At 35.6% G+C, this 18,904-nt stretch overlaps 2 protein-coding genes and 1 pseudogene across 5 annotated transcripts; 2 read left to right on the top strand and 1 right to left on the bottom strand.

The window, feature by feature from the left end:
- Positions 1–319: 319 nt before the first annotated feature.
- On the top strand, positions 320–2,181 carry LOC126699797 (uncharacterized). Of its 4 annotated transcripts, none has more exons than XM_050397767.1 (2): positions 320–464; positions 679–2,181. In XM_050397767.1, exon 2 carries the CDS (start codon positions 695–697, stop codon positions 1,973–1,975), a length of 1,281 nt encoding a protein of 426 aa, XP_050253724.1. In that variant the 5' UTR covers positions 320–464; positions 679–694; the 3' UTR covers positions 1,976–2,181. The 4 variants fall into 4 exon arrangements, with proteins under 4 accessions (XP_050253724.1, XP_050253722.1, XP_050253725.1 ...); XM_050397765.1 differs by having other exon boundaries at positions 323–464; positions 568–2,181; XM_050397768.1 differs by having other exon boundaries at positions 326–464; positions 719–2,181.
- Positions 2,182–11,231: 9,050 nt separating this feature from the next.
- LOC126700734 (probable serine/threonine-protein kinase At1g01540) lies at positions 11,232–14,409 on the top strand. The gene is made up of 7 exons (XM_050398926.1): positions 11,232–11,818; positions 12,965–13,066; positions 13,228–13,350; positions 13,441–13,602; positions 13,727–13,850; positions 13,940–14,149; positions 14,245–14,409. The coding sequence occupies exons 1-7, from the start codon at positions 11,232–11,234 to the stop codon at positions 14,407–14,409; spliced, it is 1,473 nt and encodes a 490-aa protein (XP_050254883.1).
- A 655-nt stretch (positions 14,410–15,064) lies between these two features.
- LOC126700735 (probable polygalacturonase) lies at positions 15,065–18,806 on the bottom strand (annotated as a pseudogene).
- Positions 18,807–18,904: the final 98 nt, after the last annotated feature.

Genomic DNA, 18,904 nt, shown 5'->3' on the forward strand with positions numbered 1-18,904 from the left:
TAAAGTTTACGATGATGTGACAATTGATGTGGTATGAAAATAATAATTTATTTTGATTGTTAATCACGTCAGAAATTTTCATCCATCACTTAACGGTAATGATTATTTTAATACAATATCAAAATGTTAGGGATTAAATTGACGCATGTGAAACGCTAGGGACCAAATTGACATAAAGCGTGAAAGTGAGGGACCAAACTTGTAGTTTACAAAAAAGAAAGAGAGAGATATTAATATTATACATGGGCTTTTAAAAATCTTCCAGAGTGTATTAAACATTGAGCTCTGGCCCATTATAGTTAACATATTACACTACTGGACTGTGGACCCATAAATCAAGCCCAAGTAATGTTAAAAAGAAAAAAAAAATGGTCGAATTTTTAAGTTCTCCACGTAGCTTCTAAAATTGCAGACTTGTCCCTGATTAGTATAGCCTAGCACTGCCAGCATCGAACATGGTTATGGTAAGCTAGTTTCTTTATCTTGATTTTCTTCCTTGTCATTACGTGTTTTTTATTTTTTATTTTCTTCAATTGACTCTCACTATAATCCAATTATTTTTGTAAGATATTATGTACACCACATGTTTGATGAATGGTCCAAACGAAATTTTACAGCTAATGTGTTAAGGTGGGATTTGGGTTTTGATCCAAAAGTTGTTTTATTATATATTTAAAGGAGTCTGGGCTGGCTTATGATGGTGCACACATATATACAGAAGCTTGTCCATGGTGCAAAGTGTTTAAAAACTAAGCAAAATGGAGCTGCTTATATGAATGTTATGCTATATCACTGTTCAGAAGTATCCCATCAAGAGCCTTTACATTGTGAATGGTATGAGAAGGAGTTTCCAAAGATAACAGAATTGAGCCACTTGTTGAGAAATGTGGATTGGCTTGATGGGAGGGTAGTTCATGTCAGGGACAATTCAATTGTCTTTGATGGTGAAATTGAGCACAAAATGCAAACTTTCAAGTCCCTGGCCAGGGTCTTTATTGGGTCTCCATCAATTCAGCAAAAGATTCAGAAAAATGTGATGGCCTCATCATTGGCGGCAAGTAACAACTGCACCCCATTTGTTTGTTTCAGTGAACCTAGTGAAAGAGAGCCTATGGTTGTGAATTCACTCACTAAAGTGTGCAACTTCCTGAACATTTCTGCCCAACAAAGGAAGGTGGTTCGGCACACAATATGCCCACAGGTCACGCAAATGCGGATATGGACAAGTACACTTGAGGAGATACTAAATGGTTTGAAATCTGAGTTGGATTTGTTAAGTTGTCAATGCTCTAGCAAAGGGACCAAGATGGGTCAGCAGATTGTTTCTAGCTGTCTAAAGTTCCTGGCTGACACAGCTATTTCCTTTGACCATGATTCTGCTTCGTGGATGCGGCTTGCGCCTGCAAAAGTTGTTGGCTCCTCTGCTTCACATAAATGGGAAGATGTTCTTGAGATGTTCAATGATCTCATTGAGTGTTTGAAAAGTGAAAAGGAATTATGTCTTCTTGTGGGGAAGGTTGAGGTCATGAAAGAAGGACTGTCTCAAATCAAGGACATATTGATTGATAAAAGTATTGGATACAAAGAAGCTCGGCATCAAGAAAGCCTAGTGCAGAAGAAGCTCTCCAAGACATTGGGCCACTCGTCCAAGTGCTTGTTTACTCTTTTATTATATTACCTCCATGGACATGCTAGAGATATTGAAGTGGATTTATGCGGTCGAATTTATAGCGTTGGTGGTGAGGATAGGTTTTGCTTGTACATGGGAAAGATTTTGACTACAGAAGAGGATAAGATGGTCTGGAGTGGGGTGAGGCAATTGGACAGGGCTCTTCGGCTTTTCAAGTTTGTGTGGGAAACTGCGGGAATGAGAGGAGTTTTGCAGCTGCAAGGCCATTTGTGGTGTGTTGGTGCTGAGGGCAGGATGCTTGCCTATAGAGGAAATACATTCTTTGTACATGGGATCAGTGTTTGACAAAAAATTCCCTATGCATATTAGTTCAGAAGGTGAAAAGATATTTCATGGTGATTCATGGATCAGCGCACACTCTATGCAAGTCATTTCCAGATACTTATACACAAACTATTATTCATATGTGAAATAAATTGATATGGAGCCATTCGTGTACTGTTTAACTAAGGAAGAATTTCGCAATACACCCTACCTTCTTTTTCCTCTTCCATGCCAAATATTCTTAGAATGCTAATGAGTTCTAGTTCAAATGGCACATCTTCCCTTGTAAGAGTAAGATAGAGGCTAAGGTCTTATGCTTAACACTCACCAAGGGCGTATGTAATATCAAAAGAAAAAAAAGTCAAATATTCTAACAAAAGAATTCACTTACTCTAATGATTTGAAAGCCTCCATGGTATATCAAGTAGGGAGGACAAAAAGGTTTACTAGTACTACTCTCTACTGCCACTTATATAACAGCAGTAAAGTACGCTTGAATGCATAATTTAAGATAATGCCGTTAGACCACAACAAATTAAGAGAGAAAAACTTTAGTCAATTTATCTTCCATAAACGACCTGAACTTTGCTAAGAAATGGTATTGGGTTTTCTCATATTTGAGGGTGATGGAGGTAAGTAATTTTAGTCATTTATTTTCAGGTGTGGCGGAGCTGGTTTTGCAGCCCTTTGATGTTTCTCACTGATGTCAGCTTGTTATTGTTATGAACTGATAAAATAGAATGGTAGTTTAGTGGATTCAAGGTGACTAGCCTCCTAAGAGGGAGAAAGACAATCTTAGGGTTTATTTTTTGTTTAATTCTAATTTGGTAGGTGGGGTTGTATATCTGTGGTTTACTTTTTAGTGATGAGTCTAAAGGATCCTGCCTTGGTGAGGTTCCATATCATGAAAAAAATGTATATAAGTAATAAAAAATGAGATGACCTCATTACAATCTAATCTTAAAAAAATAGGAAGCAATTTCCATCTAAATTCAATTTGAAAATAAGAATACAATTTGAAATAATGCAAATTATAATCCACAACTATAATTATTTAAATTTCAAACTTCATCAATTTGAATGATAAGCTTAGCGCCTCGTGAATCATAACAACATACTATATGTTGTTATGATATGATATTATTGTGTAGAGAAACAAAATGTTCGACAAAATCCATCCATTAAGCATGGTTGTTGAAATTCCTCACTCAAAAGCTGTATTTGCATTCTGAACTTAAAAAGATTCTTTTGCTTGAAATTAGGTCACTGCCAAATGGAGTATCAATCTTCAAAAGTCTATCTTTCAGACGTTCAGTACCAGAAAATATAACAACAATATTCATTAAAAAAAAAAAAAATCAAAATTTTTTGTCATGTTTTCAAGCCCCCAAGTTCCTTTAAATTTCATCAAGACTTGAGAAAATGACATTGTTCCATTATACAAACTAGAGGACAAAATGGCATATTTTGGAATCAATATATGTGAACAAGTATACTTTTTCTCTCACTTTGATCATGGTGAAGAAGAAAGATTGTGCTAGGCAGGAATGTTAAGAGGTGATGGGATCTTAATTAGGATGACAAGTTGCCTTCATCCTATCCTGCCTTGACCTACTCTACTCCAGGTTTGTGTGAGTTTTTCTTGTCTTGCCCCATTACAATCCAATTGGGAATGTTAGAAATAAAGAATATGAGCTACAACTTTGATCCAATTACAAAGGCTTACACAGGAGTACAACTATAGCTTTAGAAGGCTTTGTAGTCCTATCGGAGGCTTTAGAGTTTTTGGCAAACCCCAAAATCATGCCAACTAAGAACAAAATAACTCGTTTTATTTATTTTTGGTTGGATATTGTTTATGGTGGAAATAGATATTGTGGGGGGTATAAAACCGGAAAGCCCATGTCAATGTCTGCACTGGGCCTAAGGCCCGATCCAAGGAAGGCCCACCCCTTGGCCATGGGAAGGATCCTCCTCGGCCATGGGAAGGACCCTCCTCGGCCATAAATGTAGCCGAGGGCAAAGGGAGCAACTCGGTCCTGGTGATGACATTCTGGGTCATTTCGCCGAACAGGAAAAATACTAAAACGACAAAGAACAAGGGAAAGACTACCATTACTGCAATTAAGTACCCTGCACCTGACAGAGCCATGTTTTTCAGCTTTTACAACCATCCCCAACCACTTTGGGTATGGGTTGATGGGACAAGTGTCAGCCTTATAAAGCTGAACCTACACGTGGACGTTCGAGGAGGGGAAAAAGCTAGTATAAAAGGAGGAAGAAGCAGTCCAGAAAGGGGACGGGGGACCAGGTCCAAGAACCGGAACCACCCAGGCCGTGCCGAGGAGGAAGTCTTCTTGGATAAGCTCAGTTCACCTCTGTGCGATCATCATGAACATCATGACTAACGACTGTCCGTTTACCAAGGCCTAGCCTTTTAGCCCACTCTCTACAAATTCATTGTATCAGGCCCGCTGGTCCAAGATCCCACCCACCGTGTTGTATTGGGCTGAAAAATGAGACCTTACAATTGGCGCCGTTTGTGGGAAGGCTTGTGCGTTGGCACAGGCGGCGGTTAGTCATGGTGGGATCAAGCCCCCGTCAACAAGGGTCCCTTGAAAGAAATAATTTTGGCAGTGGTGCAAGCTATGCGAAAGCCTCTCCATCATTTCCAGCAGTACGCGGTTGTTGCTCTAACTCAGCTCCCACTCAGGGCTACACTTCGAAGCACCAGTGGCACGGGCAGTTCTAGGGGCTTCTAACATCAAGTCTATGCCCTACACATTTGCCAAGGGGCTAATCCTCGTGGGTCCAGTAGCCCGATTCATCGAATTCCCATAAGTGTTGGACAGGGGGAAACTAGTTACTAGAAAATACAAGTGTTGGACAGAACCAAGGTCTTGCATGGTCCTCGGACTCAAACCTATGGGGAAACCAGCTACTTCAAGAAGAAAGTGTTAGACAGAACCAAGGTCTTGCATGATCCTCGGACTCAAACCTACGGGGAAACTAGTCACTAGAAAATACAAGTGTTGGACAGAACCAAGGTCTTGCATGGTCCTCGAACTCAAACCTATGGGGAAACCAGCTACTTTAAGAAGAAAGTGCTAGACAGAACTAAGGTCTTGCATGGTCCTCGGACTCAAACCTATGGGGAAACTAGTTACTAGAATATATAAGTGTTGGACAGAACCAAGGTCTTGCATGGTCCTCAGACTCAAACCTATGGGGAAACCAGCTACTTCAAGAAGAAAGTGCTAGACAGAACCAAGGTCTTGCATGGTCCTCAGATTCAAACCTCTGGGGAAACTAGTCACTAGAAAATATAAGTGTTGGACAGAACCAAGATCTTGCATGGTCCTCAGATTCAAACCTATGGGGAAACTAGTCACTAGAAAATATAAGTGTTGGACAGAACCAAGGTCTTGCATGGTCCTCGGACTCAAACCTATAGGGAAACTAGCTACTTCAAGAAGAAAATGTTGGACAGAACCAAGGTCTTGCATGATCCTTGGACTCAAACCTATGGGGAAACCAGCTACTTCAAGAAGAAAGTGCTAGACAGAACCAAGACCTTGCATAGTCCTCGGACTCAAACCTATGGGGAAATTAGTCACTAGAAAATACAAATGTTGGACAGAACCAAGGTCTTGCATGGTCTTCGGACTCAAACCTATGGGGAAACTAGTCACTAGTAAATATAAGTGTTGGACAGAACCAAGGTCTTGCATGATCCTCGGACTCAAACCTATGGGGAAACCAGCTACTTCAAGAAGAAAGTGTTAGACAAAACAAAGGTCTTGCATGATCCTCAGACTCAAACCTATGGGGAAACCAGTTACTTCAAGAAGAAAGTGCTAGACAGAACCAAGGTCTTGCATGGTCCTCGGACTCAAACCTACGGGAAACTAACTATATCAAGAAAGGCTTAAGTCTTAGACAGAATGGAAATCCCGCGCGGTCCTCAGACCCCTAGCTCTAAGGAAACTAACACAACCAAGTGTTTAGACCTGGTACAGTCATACCTCAGTCCTCGGACCGGATGCCCAAAACAAGTTAAGGCTATGAATATCATTTGAAATGTGGCAAAGCACCCTAGTGCCCGGCGACCCCCTCGGACAGTTCATTTTAGGTTACACGTCCTCAGGTGATCACCCCATATGCAATACAGAACATTCAGCTGTTATCCCGGTTAGTCTCATATGGTTAACCTACTTGAAGTCGGCATTGTTGTGCCCGTCAATTTTGATAAGTTCAAAGTAATAACTCTTTGCTAACATGGGCATCGGCCCTAAGTACTATTTGAAAGAAAAGGACACCAGCACATCCATTCACAAAATAATTATTGCAGAAAAGAAAGAACACGCAAAATGGGATAAAGTCATCTTTTATTAGACAAAGAAGTAGTACAGCATACATAAAAGGGGTTTAGACAAGCCTATACCAGAAGCTAACTACAGAAAAAAAAAAAAAAAAAAAAAGGGATACACGGGAACGATAGATCCTTCAATTTTGCTCTAGCAGCGACTAAGCAAGTTTGGATGGCACCAGTGATGGAAGAGAAGAAGAAGCGGAGGCACCTGGTCCACAACCTTGCTTTAGCAGCGACTAAGCAAGTCTGGATGGCACTAGTGATGGAAGAGAGGAAGAAGTGGGGATGCTAAATCCCCATACCAGCTCTAACAGCAATCGAGCAAACATCATATTAGCAGCAATCAAGCGAGAACGGATGGTACCGGCGATGGGAAATCTCAGTGTTGTCGCACCAAAAATCTGATGCGACCTCCACCTGCTTCGGATTTTGGCTGAAAGAAGGAGAGGCTCCTTTCTTGCCTTATCGAGGAGAGGAAATGTCTTGAGTCTTTGTCTCCCTTGCCCTGACCGGACCATTTTGAATCTCGAAGATACCCAAGGCTTCTGAAGAGGGTGTGGTCCCTTCACCCTCATCTTGGCCTTGACTATGTCACCCCTAAGGCTCAGTCACATTGGTAACGGGGACTTTGGGCACAGTTGGAGGGTTAGAAATTTGAAAAGCTTAAAGGGTCTGCAAATAAAAGGAATGACCTCCCACTGTGTTTCTTATATGAGGGGCAAGCCTGACGTTGGATTTACGTCACCTCATAAAAAGACCTTAATAAAGGCGCGCCTCCTGTACCGAAACGGCAGGAACGTGGCATGGGTAAACTAAAAGAATGTCTCACAATCAGGAACGTGCTCCTGGTAAACGAAGAGGCTCCAGCATTGATGAAGGACAAGACTTGGCAAGCCATGACATAGGCTTGACGTCACCAAAACCCTCCTCTCCGTCCGAGGAACCGGATAGCAGGATTTTGAGGGGCTATTGTGGAGGGGTATAAAACCGGAAAGCCCATGTCAATGTCTGCGCTGGGCTCAAGGCCAGATCCAAGGAAGGTCCAAGATCCCACCCATTGTGTGGTATTGGGTTGAAAAATGAGACCCTACAGATATATTGCTATATAAAAACTATTTGTAACTTTAGTTCTTTCAATAAATTCTCTCCATCAAATTTTCAAATTTTTGTGATTTCACATTTATATTCCCATAAAAAAGTAGCTTTAAATTTGAAATTTTATAAATTTTATGTTAACTAAAAATTAGTTATGGCTTAATTATAAAAAAAAAAAAAAAATAGCTTCAATTTTGAACTAGTGTTATTTCATATTAGAAGATTTAGAATTGAACTTATTTTGTGGTTTGTTGAAGACCTCCTTCAGTTGGATTTCCAAATAATGGATCGTATTAATCTATCTATCATTTAAAGGGCTTCCTTTGTTTGGATTCCTTTTTTTTTTTATTCCAAAATACTCCCTTGCATCAAACTTATCATATTTTAAAATAATAGGGTCAATTTAGTACATTATTGTTACTCAACTTCCTAATATACGTTCTCATTACTTTGCACTCCACACCCTCCATTGAGTTTTTCAAATTTTCTTTTCCACCTCTTTTTCTGTTCCTTCCCATGCATGCTCATTTCTCTTGATTCCAAAATTGCACACTTCAGACTTCTCCCCACAAAAGTTAACTGATGGTTGCAGTGTGGAACTTGTTATGAGATTCAAGTTTGTGAAGTCTAAACCTTAGAATCATGGATTACCCCATCTAAAAGGTATGATATTTTAACTGGGATATTATGAATGCTGATTTAGTGTGCCATTTGTTTGTTTGTTTTTATTTTTTATTGAGTTTATAATATAGGGTTTTGCTTTGATGGAATTTTTTCTTGGATTTTCACATTGACTTTTGTTGAGCATGTAAATCTTTATTTTTATTTTTTCAAGTTTTACTTATTTGTTCTTACAAATGATGATGACCTTGCCAGACCTCTTCTTTTCTTTTCATGTGCGCAAATGTTAATTATTATTTGGGTGTTCCTCCATTTGCTTCAATTTGATTTGAAGTGGCAAAAATTATAGTTGCGATTTCTTCTTTTAATATAGTTGGAATACTCACGATTTATTTTTCTTAAAAAAAAATCAGACCTGTTTGATGACAGAAAATGATGGAAAGCTAAGTAGATTCTAGAAACACATGCTGGAGACAACAAATAATCTTCCCCTCTGGAGAATTGCTTTGCAAATGGATAAAGCAGCAACCGTTTATGTCAATATTGGTCATAGAACCTCACCATGTCTCCCTTGCTTCGGCTGTAAGTGAAAAATATAATTCAATTACTACATAGGGCAGCATAAGGATTAAAAAAAGAGATTGTAGAACTACAGTTTGTAAGAAAGATAATGGGTATAAAGGAAGGGGAAACTAACAATAACCCCATTTAGAACTTAGATAAACAACCCCATTGTTAAAATGGAATTAATGATGATAAAATTAATCTATAGATATCGCAAATGTTTTACAAAAAACATTGTGATGTACACACACATACAAAAGAGACATTATTCATATTGAAAATGCTTGAACTAGAAAAAGAGAACACATTAAATAACGAAGGAGTTCTTTTGTAAGTGACAATGACAGAAGGCATTCTATTGTCCTAGCTGAGGGAGTTACCTATATTCTTGATTTGAGTCTTATATATAGGCAGTAATGTTGTCTCCACTAACCACCACATTTCACATTTTGATGCCATTGGCCCTAACTTTCGATTATTTCCTAGATTTCAGCCTAGAGAGTTAAAAACAGAGTGGCACTATATAGTCAGTATCCAACTCTTTCAACTACTCCCATCAGGAAGTGGATTTTATAATTTACATGCTTTTTAATATTGTTATGAAAAAAAGCGAAAAATTAGAAAACCCGTTCATATTGGAACCATGGACAGTAATTCAAAAACTTTATACTTCAAAAACTTTCTTCTGCAGTTTCAAGATAGAAGAATCCTTTCTAAAAATTTTTTTTTAAAAAAAATTCTTGAAAATTTCAAGCCTACAAAAAGGCATTCTTAGTACATCAATATTATTTTTGAGGAAATTTTATATATTTAAATATGAATCTTTTAAAAATTTAATATTACTTAAACTTTATGATCTTGTTTTATATGCAAAATTACTAATTAACATAAACCATGTAGAATTTTTTTTTTAGAAAGTCTATAGACACAAAAAAAAAAAAAAAATTGTCAAAACTTCTCACACTTATTGATATGACATATTGATAGTGGTAAATAAAAATGTGATATTAGTGGTGAACCTAAATGAGAATTAATAAAAATTTATCAACTTAATTGTTGTGAAAAATATTGTGAAAGTTTTTGTGTATTGCTTTTTTTTTTAGAAGTGCTACATTCTTGATATTTTCACAAAAAATCCTAGGCGTTAAGTTATTACTCGTACTAATTTAAACCCACTACTGAAATTACTTTTTTGTCCACTAATAACAACCCGTAACAACCTGTCACTTAGGATTTGTTGTGAAAAATGTTGTGAACATAGCATTTTTCTTACTCTTTTTCTTGTTTTTCATTTAATAAAAAAATTATTTTCTTTATTGACTAATATTTGGATTAATTAATATTATTATAATGAAATAAATAACTCTATTGGTTAAAATTTGGAAGCGTTTTTTTACTTGGCGGTCTTAGGTGACTGCCTTGCCTATACTATAGAGTCACCCATTGAGACTCAAAATAAAATTCTAATCCAACTCAACCTAGTCCACCAACCCACAAAAAAACTAACCTGATATGTAGAATTGGTTTGGATTAAGTGGGTTTCATGGGGTTGGTAGTGTAGTGATGAATGTAGTTGGTATTTTCACTTCAACAACAGGGCCGACTCAATGAATTTGGGGGCCCTGGGCGAAAGCTTTAAATGGGGCCTTTTATTATATTTAATTATAAATTCATATATTTTTTTCAATTAAAATTTATTTTTCTTGCTTTTTGAGAGGCAAAATTACTAATTAAATTTTTGCATTCAAGTTCCGCTAACATTTCCTTTTCAATTGGTAATATGGCTAATCCACTTAATCTTTCTTGTGACATAGTTGATCTTAAATAGGATTTTATTAATTTTAATTTTGAAAAACTTATTTCTATGGAAGCAATTGTAACATGTATAGTTAGTAATATTTTGAAAGCAATACATGCATTTGGAAAAGATTCTAACCTTTTTATATAATTTAATACATTAATTGGAGAGTTTTCATTTATTTGCAAAACTTTTTTTAAAACTTTTAGTTTTGAAAATAAATCTAAACCATCAATATCGAAATAAGTTTCATGTGTGAGAAAATATTCAAGATTATACAATTTTTTTTCAGATTATACAATCTTTTTATGAGATATTATATAATATTATATAATATATTATTACTATTTGGGGCCTCTTTATCAGTGGGGGCCTTAGGCCACTGCCTAAGTGGCCTATAGCTTCAGCCGGCCGTGTTCAACAAGATAATTAATATAGTATAATATTTGAATTATCTTTTTATAATTGGATATACATTAATCTATAAGTTACATGTTTGAAAATGCAACGTAATAGTTCCTAGCATAACACACACACACATATATATATATATATATATATATATATATTGCAATGAAAGTCACTGATTGCTTTATGTGAATGGACTCCCACAACACTTCTGTCACCCAGATTTCCCACTACTCTCGCCGGTTAGTTTGCTATTTGAAATTTTCAATTCTATCTATCCCAAAAGAGTTCTAGCTAACACAAACTCTTTGATATTTTTACCTTAATATTTCCCAAAAAAAAAAAAAAAAAACCTAAGCTCTCTTATATTTCCACATTAAGTAGAATCCCATTATTCTCTTTGTTTTCTCTCTCTAATCATGTTCTTTGACATTGTTAAAAGAAAGCTTTCACACCATACCTCATTCTTTAACCTTCCATTATGGGCTTTGATACTTGTTATCATTGCAATATTCTTTGTTGCTCTCAGTGGTATCATTGTATGTCTATATTTCATTTGTTATCTTCGAAGAAGAAAGTCTTACAAAGCCAAATTTTGTATGTCAAATCCTATAGCTTCCAAGAATCATCCTTACCATAGTTCCAGCCTATCGTCCCTTGATAGGAGGCTACTCTCACGTAACATGTACGAGATTGAGATGAACAATAGTAACAGTAGGAGCGGTAAGGGACACCCAGTGTTGTTGTCTGATCCTTGGTCTAGTCAGAAACGTTGGACAGGGTCAATTAAAAAATGTGATGTCACTGATTTGGAAGAGGTTGCTAGGTACTTGCCAATGGCTGAGGATGTTTGGAGGGGTTGCAGGTTTAGTTTAAAGGAGATTGAGATGGCCACCAATGGATTGGCAAAAGAGAATGTGATTGGAACGGGGGATAATGGGATTGTTTATCGAGGTATTTTGTTGGATAATACGCGAGTCGCAGTGAAGAAACTAGTGAGTAGCAGGTATGGAGTATTTGTTTTTGTTTTTAAAAATACAATAGGATTTGAATTTACAGTGTTTGCTCTATGATAATTATTCTTTATTATTAGATAAAAATATATCAGTAGGTTTCTTTTTGGTGTAGGCAAGGGTTAGATCCTAGGTCTGTTATTCAACAACAAAGAGATTTTATCAATTACAATCCATTATGAGTACTAAATTAGTTAATATACAAGTGGTATCTTTTAGTTGTTAATAAAAAATGCTAATAGAGAAGTGTCACTAACCCAAAACACAAAAGTTACAATATATATGATTGTTAAGCTACTAAGAAAGAATCAATATGTTCATTAATTGTTTTTCTACTTTTCTGGTTTCAACATTTATTGATCTCACAGAAGTATTGTAGACTAAGAGGCAGAGTTAGTTTGTCGAATTTCAAGCAAAATTAAATCAAAATGACAAAAAGGAGTTGAAATGTATGCTGATATCTTAGGTGCTACTAGATAAATATATATCTTGTAATCCTAGGTTAGTTCATTTCTATGTTCTGCAAGACATGATCTCAGTTTCCACTTAGCACAATGTATTCTTGGAACTGCATACTAACACAGCATTGAAATGCTCTACCTACTCAGTTTCCACTTGTAATCTCCAGAAAAGATATTTAACAACCAAAACTACACAAGAAATATACTGAGAATCCTAATTCCTATAATCTCTTCCAGTCTTCTTGCTCAGCCGTCCTATTGAAATTAAATAACAGTAACATATATTTTAGCACCAGGGAAAATTGAATATCTAATCATCCAACAATGCCCTTACTTTTGTCTCAAATGTTTCAGTTGGACAAGGTCTGGTTTTGCCAATGATTGCTAGAACAAAGATCTGAATTCCATGTCAGCAAATGCTTTATGCCTTAAATGGTTGGGTAGGTTTAAATTTCCAGCAACTAGAATGGAGTTTAGGTTTAAATTTCAGATTTGGATGGAAATTTGTCTAAATGATTTGGAATATAGAAGATAAACCTGAAACTTATAAGTAGGTTGGCAAAGAATTTTGTGCTCTAAGTCTTTGACCAATTGTTATTTTTGGCTTGTAGTGAGTGTGTCTATCTTTGAGCAAAAAAAAAAAAAAGTAATATCTTTTAATGGAACTATAACCATCAGTTGCGAAGCTGAGGACTTCATAGCAGAAGTGGAGGCCTTTGGGCAAGTTAGGCACAAGAATCTTGTCAAGTTGCTTGGACACTGTATTGAAGGAACTATCAGGTATAAAACATTTTCCTTTTTATTTTATTATTTTTTTTAATCTTATAGAATAAGTTCATATAATTTTTCTTTTTCCACTTGATGAACGTTATGAACATTTTTTATCCATAATTGACTGATTAAGATATTCAAACATTTGACATGAGTTTCCTTTCAATTAGGATGCTTGTATATGAGTATGTAGATAATGGTAATCTGTACCAGTGGCTTCATGAAAATTCAGAAGAAGTCAGTCCTCTACCATGGAATATAAGGATGAAAATTATCCAAGGAATTGCAAAAGGGTAATACGTGGCTCCCAAATTTTAGATGTATCATTATATTCTTTGTTATGAGTTTATGCCATATAAGTTGAAAAGAATTTGTTTCTGCAGATTGGCCTACCTTCATGAGGACCTAGAACCAAAAGTCATTCATCGATTCCTAAAATCAAGCAATATACTCCTTGATCACCAATGGAATCCAAAAATAACTGATTTTGGCCTTGCTAAGCTTTTTGGTCCTGAATGGGGTCACATAATTATGGAATCATTAGGGTCAGTTTCTCTGCTTTCTGAATCCTTCATGCTTATTCATTTTCTTTGCTATCAAAACCTGTGATTTGTGATAGCATAATTTTTTAAATAAAATAATTAATATTAAAATTTCAAAAGTCTGCAGTTATGTAGCTCCAGAATGTGATTCAACTGACGAATTCCCAGAGAAGACTGATGTTTATAGTTTTGGGATACTTGTTATGGAGATCATCTCTGGGTGGACCCCTTTAGATTGCCATCAACGTGAAGTACAAATGCCTAATTTTGAAAATTTTAACTTCTTTTCTTATCAATCTTATATACTAGATTATGGTTTGACTGGATTTCTTCATTGCAGCCACATTTGATTGAGTGGTTAAAGTCCATGGTTGTGAATCAGAAAATTGATAATGTGGTGGATCCTAAATTGTCAGAAATACCTTGCTCAAAGGAACTCAAACGAATTGTTTTGGTAGCTCTTCGATGTGTGGATCCTGATATAAAAGATAGGCCTAATATGGGAGATGTGATTCACATGCTTGAGCCATGTGACATGATACTCAATAATGTAAGGACAAACTGTTTCTTCTTCCAAAATTCAGGTCCTACTTGCTTTCCTTTTTTCTTCTGACAATCCCACTTTTTTCTTGTTTCTATCCTAAGCGTTCCGGGAATAGGAGAGAAACTTCTCATGGTAATTACCTAGAAGAGAGGGTTGTTGCCATATCAGATGATGATCCTGACAGAACAGATCATGGTGAAAGCGGCAGTGAATCACTACCAGTAAATGATGTTGAAAAAGACACTACTGATCATGAAGGTCTCTGAGTTCAAGGTACAGTCTCTTGTAGACAATTATCAAGACTATATTTCTTCTATTGATAAGCTTAAGCCATAGGATGTTCGTTCATTTTGAATTTCATTGTTGAGACTAATCTTTATAAGAGAAGCACTCCTAAGTCATTTATGATTGGAAATGTTTTCTCTAATCTAGTTTTATGAGTTATGACTTTATTGTATTCATTCTATCCATAGTTAATTAGATTGGAGAATCTGTCATATTCTACGACATCCTAATGATAAAACTATCCATAATATGTCTTAATTGGAAAATTCTTGAACCCAGTGCACACAACATTGGCAGATAATGCCAGACTAACAAGCAGTTATCAGGATATAATTCAATAGAGCTTGTAAAAATCTGAACATCTGGCACGATCAATTTCTATAATTATTATTATTTTTTTTCAATTGCATGGGCTTTGTTTTATACTTTAATGTTCAAAGAAGTCATGGAAAAATCAGGGGCGACTTAAGCTGCTTTGCAAATTGCAAAATTTGCAACCAGTTTCTTAACTTGCACACACTTGGAAGACTTGTCTGCATGAGAGAACAGTTGAAAACTTTCCATTTTTTCTTTATTTAATTTTTTGGTAACAAAATGGATCATAGATAAAACAACAAAAAAAGTCTTGTCAAACTACTCTTATTTCACTCGATTTTCTCTCAACCAACATGTTTGAAACATGAATTTTCAAGTACATTTCAATCTCATAAGATGGCATTGGAAGCAGAACAAGTTTTCAACTGAAAATTATTAATGGGCAGCAGAACAAGTCTTAAACTGAACATCATCAAGCAGAACAAATCTTCAACTGAACATCATTAATGGGCAACCTATCCTCAGGGAAGGGACAATTCAGACCTTGTTTCTCAGGCAACAACGCACATGGCTTAGGAGTTACATTGCTTGTCACTCCGGAAATATCAGTACAATTCCACAGTAATTCTTCTGGCTTCTCAGTCAAAGTAGTGGCCGCATTAGAAATGCATATTCCAGTGAAGGGATCTCCCTGAATTCCAGCAAGACTTCCTGGATAAGTAACGTTCTCTGCCACCACATCTCTAAAATTAATTCCTTTAATCTCTGGAATTGCTTTTGGGTCGAAGAAAGGGTCTGGATGTTGATTATAATTGCCCGCCATCCAGAAAACATACTTCATGGTCTTCAAGGTCATTCTTCTTACATAGATGTCCTTGACATAAGCCCCTCTTCCAACAGCAGTCTTAATTCTAACTCCCGATTGAGTATCAATGGCTGTGATGTCTTCAGCTCTAACATCTTGGATTCCACCAGACATTTCGCTGCCTAGAGCAATGGTAGCACTGTCAGGGGATATGCAGGTAAGCCTTCTAATAATCAGGTGCTGTGTAGGAATTCCAACTTTGATTCCATATTGATCCCAACCACTTTTCACGGCAACGCAGTCATCCCCTGAGACTATGAAGCAGTCCTCAATACGAGTGTTTGTGCATGAATCTGGACACAAAAAAAGAACATAAATTCAGCAATCGTAAATTGTGTTAATGATGTCATGTGAAAATGATGATATATCAATCGTAAATTGTTACCTTAGGCGAAAAATATGGAGAAAAAAGTTGTGTTTCTATCGTTACTCCTTAAACTAGGTGAATGGCAAGGGAATAAGTAATTAACCTTTCAACTAAATATTAATCAAAGCAATTAGGACAAGTGCTAAACATACCTGGGTTTACACCATCTGTATTAGGAGAATCAACTGGTGCAAGGATTGTGAGCCCTTTGACTAGTACATTACTGCAATCACAACCACAGGATTCTAAGAAGTAGAGGTGCTATGATCATATGTGCTTGCCTGCTTGGGATAAACTTAGTCAGAGGAGCACAATCAAACCTGCTGTAAATGGGATGGACAAACCATGATGGAGAGTTAATTAGAGTGAGATCAGATATTTAGATTTGATCAGAGTACATAATCTCAATCATGTATGGTCGCGTCACGTTGTATTCCCCGGCACGGAACTTCTTCCACCAAGTAGGACCCTGGCCATCAATCGTGCCATTGTTACCTAATATAATGCCAATACAAATGGTTTCCATTAGGCTTGTTAAGGCCAAAAATATTTGTCCAAAAAAAGGAAAATTAAGAGGCTTAATTAATCTATAATTACCAGTGATTACGACGTCAGTGAGATTTGTACCATAAATGAGAGAACTAAACTGTCCACCAAGTGCATCCCTTCCTTTTCCATTAGAAGGCAGCACAGGAATAAGAGGCCATTGTAACTCATCCTGCCCATTTGATTACTCGTGTACACAAATGATAGTAAGATAAACATAGAATTTATATATATATATATATATATATATATAATATCATTTTATTTATTTATTTATGGTGGACATGGCATTACTCATTTACTAAGGGCACGTTTGGTAGACTGTAATAGACACTGTAATGTAATAACTATTCCTGTAGCATAATTATTTGGTTGTTTGGTTATATTTTTATTACAATGAATAATTATTCCTTATGAATAGCTATTCTTCAAAATGAGGAATAACTATTCCTTATCAAAAGTAATGAATATCTATTCCTTCACCTTATATAATAACTTTTTAAAAAAATTTCCTAAAAAGCCATTAGTTTCCATATCTTCAAAAGGAAAGAAATAAATTTTCCTTATTGTTAATTATTAGCTCCATTTTGAACATTCTAAAATAAGTGTATTTTAGGAAAGTTGACTTAAAAATAATTTAATTACACATTCTTTTTATACTCTACTAAATTGTGGATGCATATTCAGAATTCTATTCCTAAATAGTTACCAAACTAATGAATAGTAATACTTATTACATTCCAACTTAATGTATTCCTTGTAATATTTATTCCTATTCCCATATAATAATTATTTCAGTGTACCAAAACGTGCCCTAATTATAACTTATGCTAGTGTCTTCCTTGTTTTAAAAAGAGTGAAGAAAAAAAAAAGTGTCTTCCTTGTTTTTAGCTTCGGATAAGATCAAAGATTAAGAACAAGTAACGGTCAATTCCTTTTATGACAATTTGATTTTGGCAGTTTCTTGCTTATCATGCTATAATTGCTTTGTTTTAATTTCTTGGCCAAAATATGAGAGCATTTTCACGTTTCATGTAAAAGGAAAAATGTAAATAGGGCGGAGTAATTAAGTAAAATCAAGCTTGTCATCCTGTAGTTCTGGGTCTATCAATATAATTATTAGGATTGCTAATGTAGTAGCTTATAGATTATTATTATTTTTTTGGTTGAGAAAAATAGTAGCTCATAGTTTGTTGTTAAGAGATTTGATGTTTTTGTGCAAGCTTTGGGCTCTCAACTATTAGTGTGTTTGAAATAGCTTATTTTCTTTACATTATTTTACTCATATCTCCTACTACTACAAGATATGTTATTCTTTGGTTAGAGCCTATGTTTCTTTGTCAAAGTAAAATAGTGTCTTTGACGAGAACACCATGTAACAGGAGGGAGAGACGAATCAAGATATGTTTTCATATCATTTAAAATTATTTTATCATTTTTCTCCCAAAAAAAAAAAAAATTTATCATTCGTTATTTGATGAGATTAAATTTTACTGACCTGTTATTCCATATAATCTTTACCATAGACCATTTCAAACCAAGAAACTCAACCAAATCCAGAAAAAGATTAAACCTCAAATAAAAAAGGAAAAATAAAAATAAAAAGCATGCCTGTGTTCCAAGAATAACAGCATCCTTATGAAGAAAAAGGGTGAAATGGCTGGTGAGATTAAAGCTTCCAGTTAACCATTTACCAGGTGGTACAATAAGCTGTGCCCCACCATCTGATGCATATCTGCTTAGGTTCTGAATTGCAACATTAAAAGCCTTTGTGTTTAATGTTTTTCCATCACCAACTGCTCCAAAATCCGTCAAAACTGCACTGTGCTTTCGACAGTTTATTGTTGGATACTCACCATTAACTCTATTATAAAGATGATGATGATGATGTTTGTTTTGGCATTCTGCGACTCTTAAACTTAGTAATCCCAAGATAACAATCGCTGAGAGTACCTGTAAACGTTAACAAAAGAAAATCAAAATATTAATTTAAATGTCAACTTTTAATTCCCTTCAATAAGAAGGAAGAAATGCTTATAAACAAAAGTAAAAAACGAAGAAAACATTGTATTAAAACCGAAACACAGAAGCAAAAAACCATCTGCTTTGTGAGATTTAACTCGGAACCTAGCCCTCAGGGAACGCAAAAATGACATACACAATGAAAACATAGAAAACAGAACCATATTGATCATTTAAAAATATGAAAAAAAAAAAAAAAAAAACCTAATAAGAGTGGTAGGAAAACGTACATGGGATGTTCTGAGTTTTAGACACAGTCCCATGTTCTGAGAATAGAATGTTCAGAATTGATTTTCGTTGTAGAAGAAAGTTTTTTCTTTTTGATAAACTTGTAGAAGAAAGACTTTTTTTAAATAAATTT

The sequence above is a fragment of the Quercus robur genome, chromosome 9 (genome assembly GCF_932294415.1).
Source record: "Quercus robur chromosome 9, dhQueRobu3.1, whole genome shotgun sequence".
Taxonomy (NCBI): Eukaryota; Viridiplantae; Streptophyta; class Magnoliopsida; order Fagales; family Fagaceae; genus Quercus; species Quercus robur.

Excerpts from the sequence above, each read along its gene's own strand:
- LOC126699797 (XM_050397767.1), top strand. The coding sequence starts at position 695 with ATGATGGTGCACACATATATACAGAAGCTTGTCCATGGTGCAAAGTGT.
- LOC126700734 (XM_050398926.1), top strand. The coding sequence starts at position 11,232 with ATGTTCTTTGACATTGTTAAAAGAAAGCTTTCACACCATACCTCATTC. Across the intron at positions 13,351-13,440 it reads ATCCAAGGAATTGCAAAAGG|ATTGGCCTACCTTCATGAGG; the intron begins GTAATACGTGGC and ends TTGTTTCTGCAG. Across the intron at positions 13,603-13,726 it reads ATAATTATGGAATCATTAGG|TTATGTAGCTCCAGAATGTG; the intron begins GTCAGTTTCTCT and ends AAAAGTCTGCAG.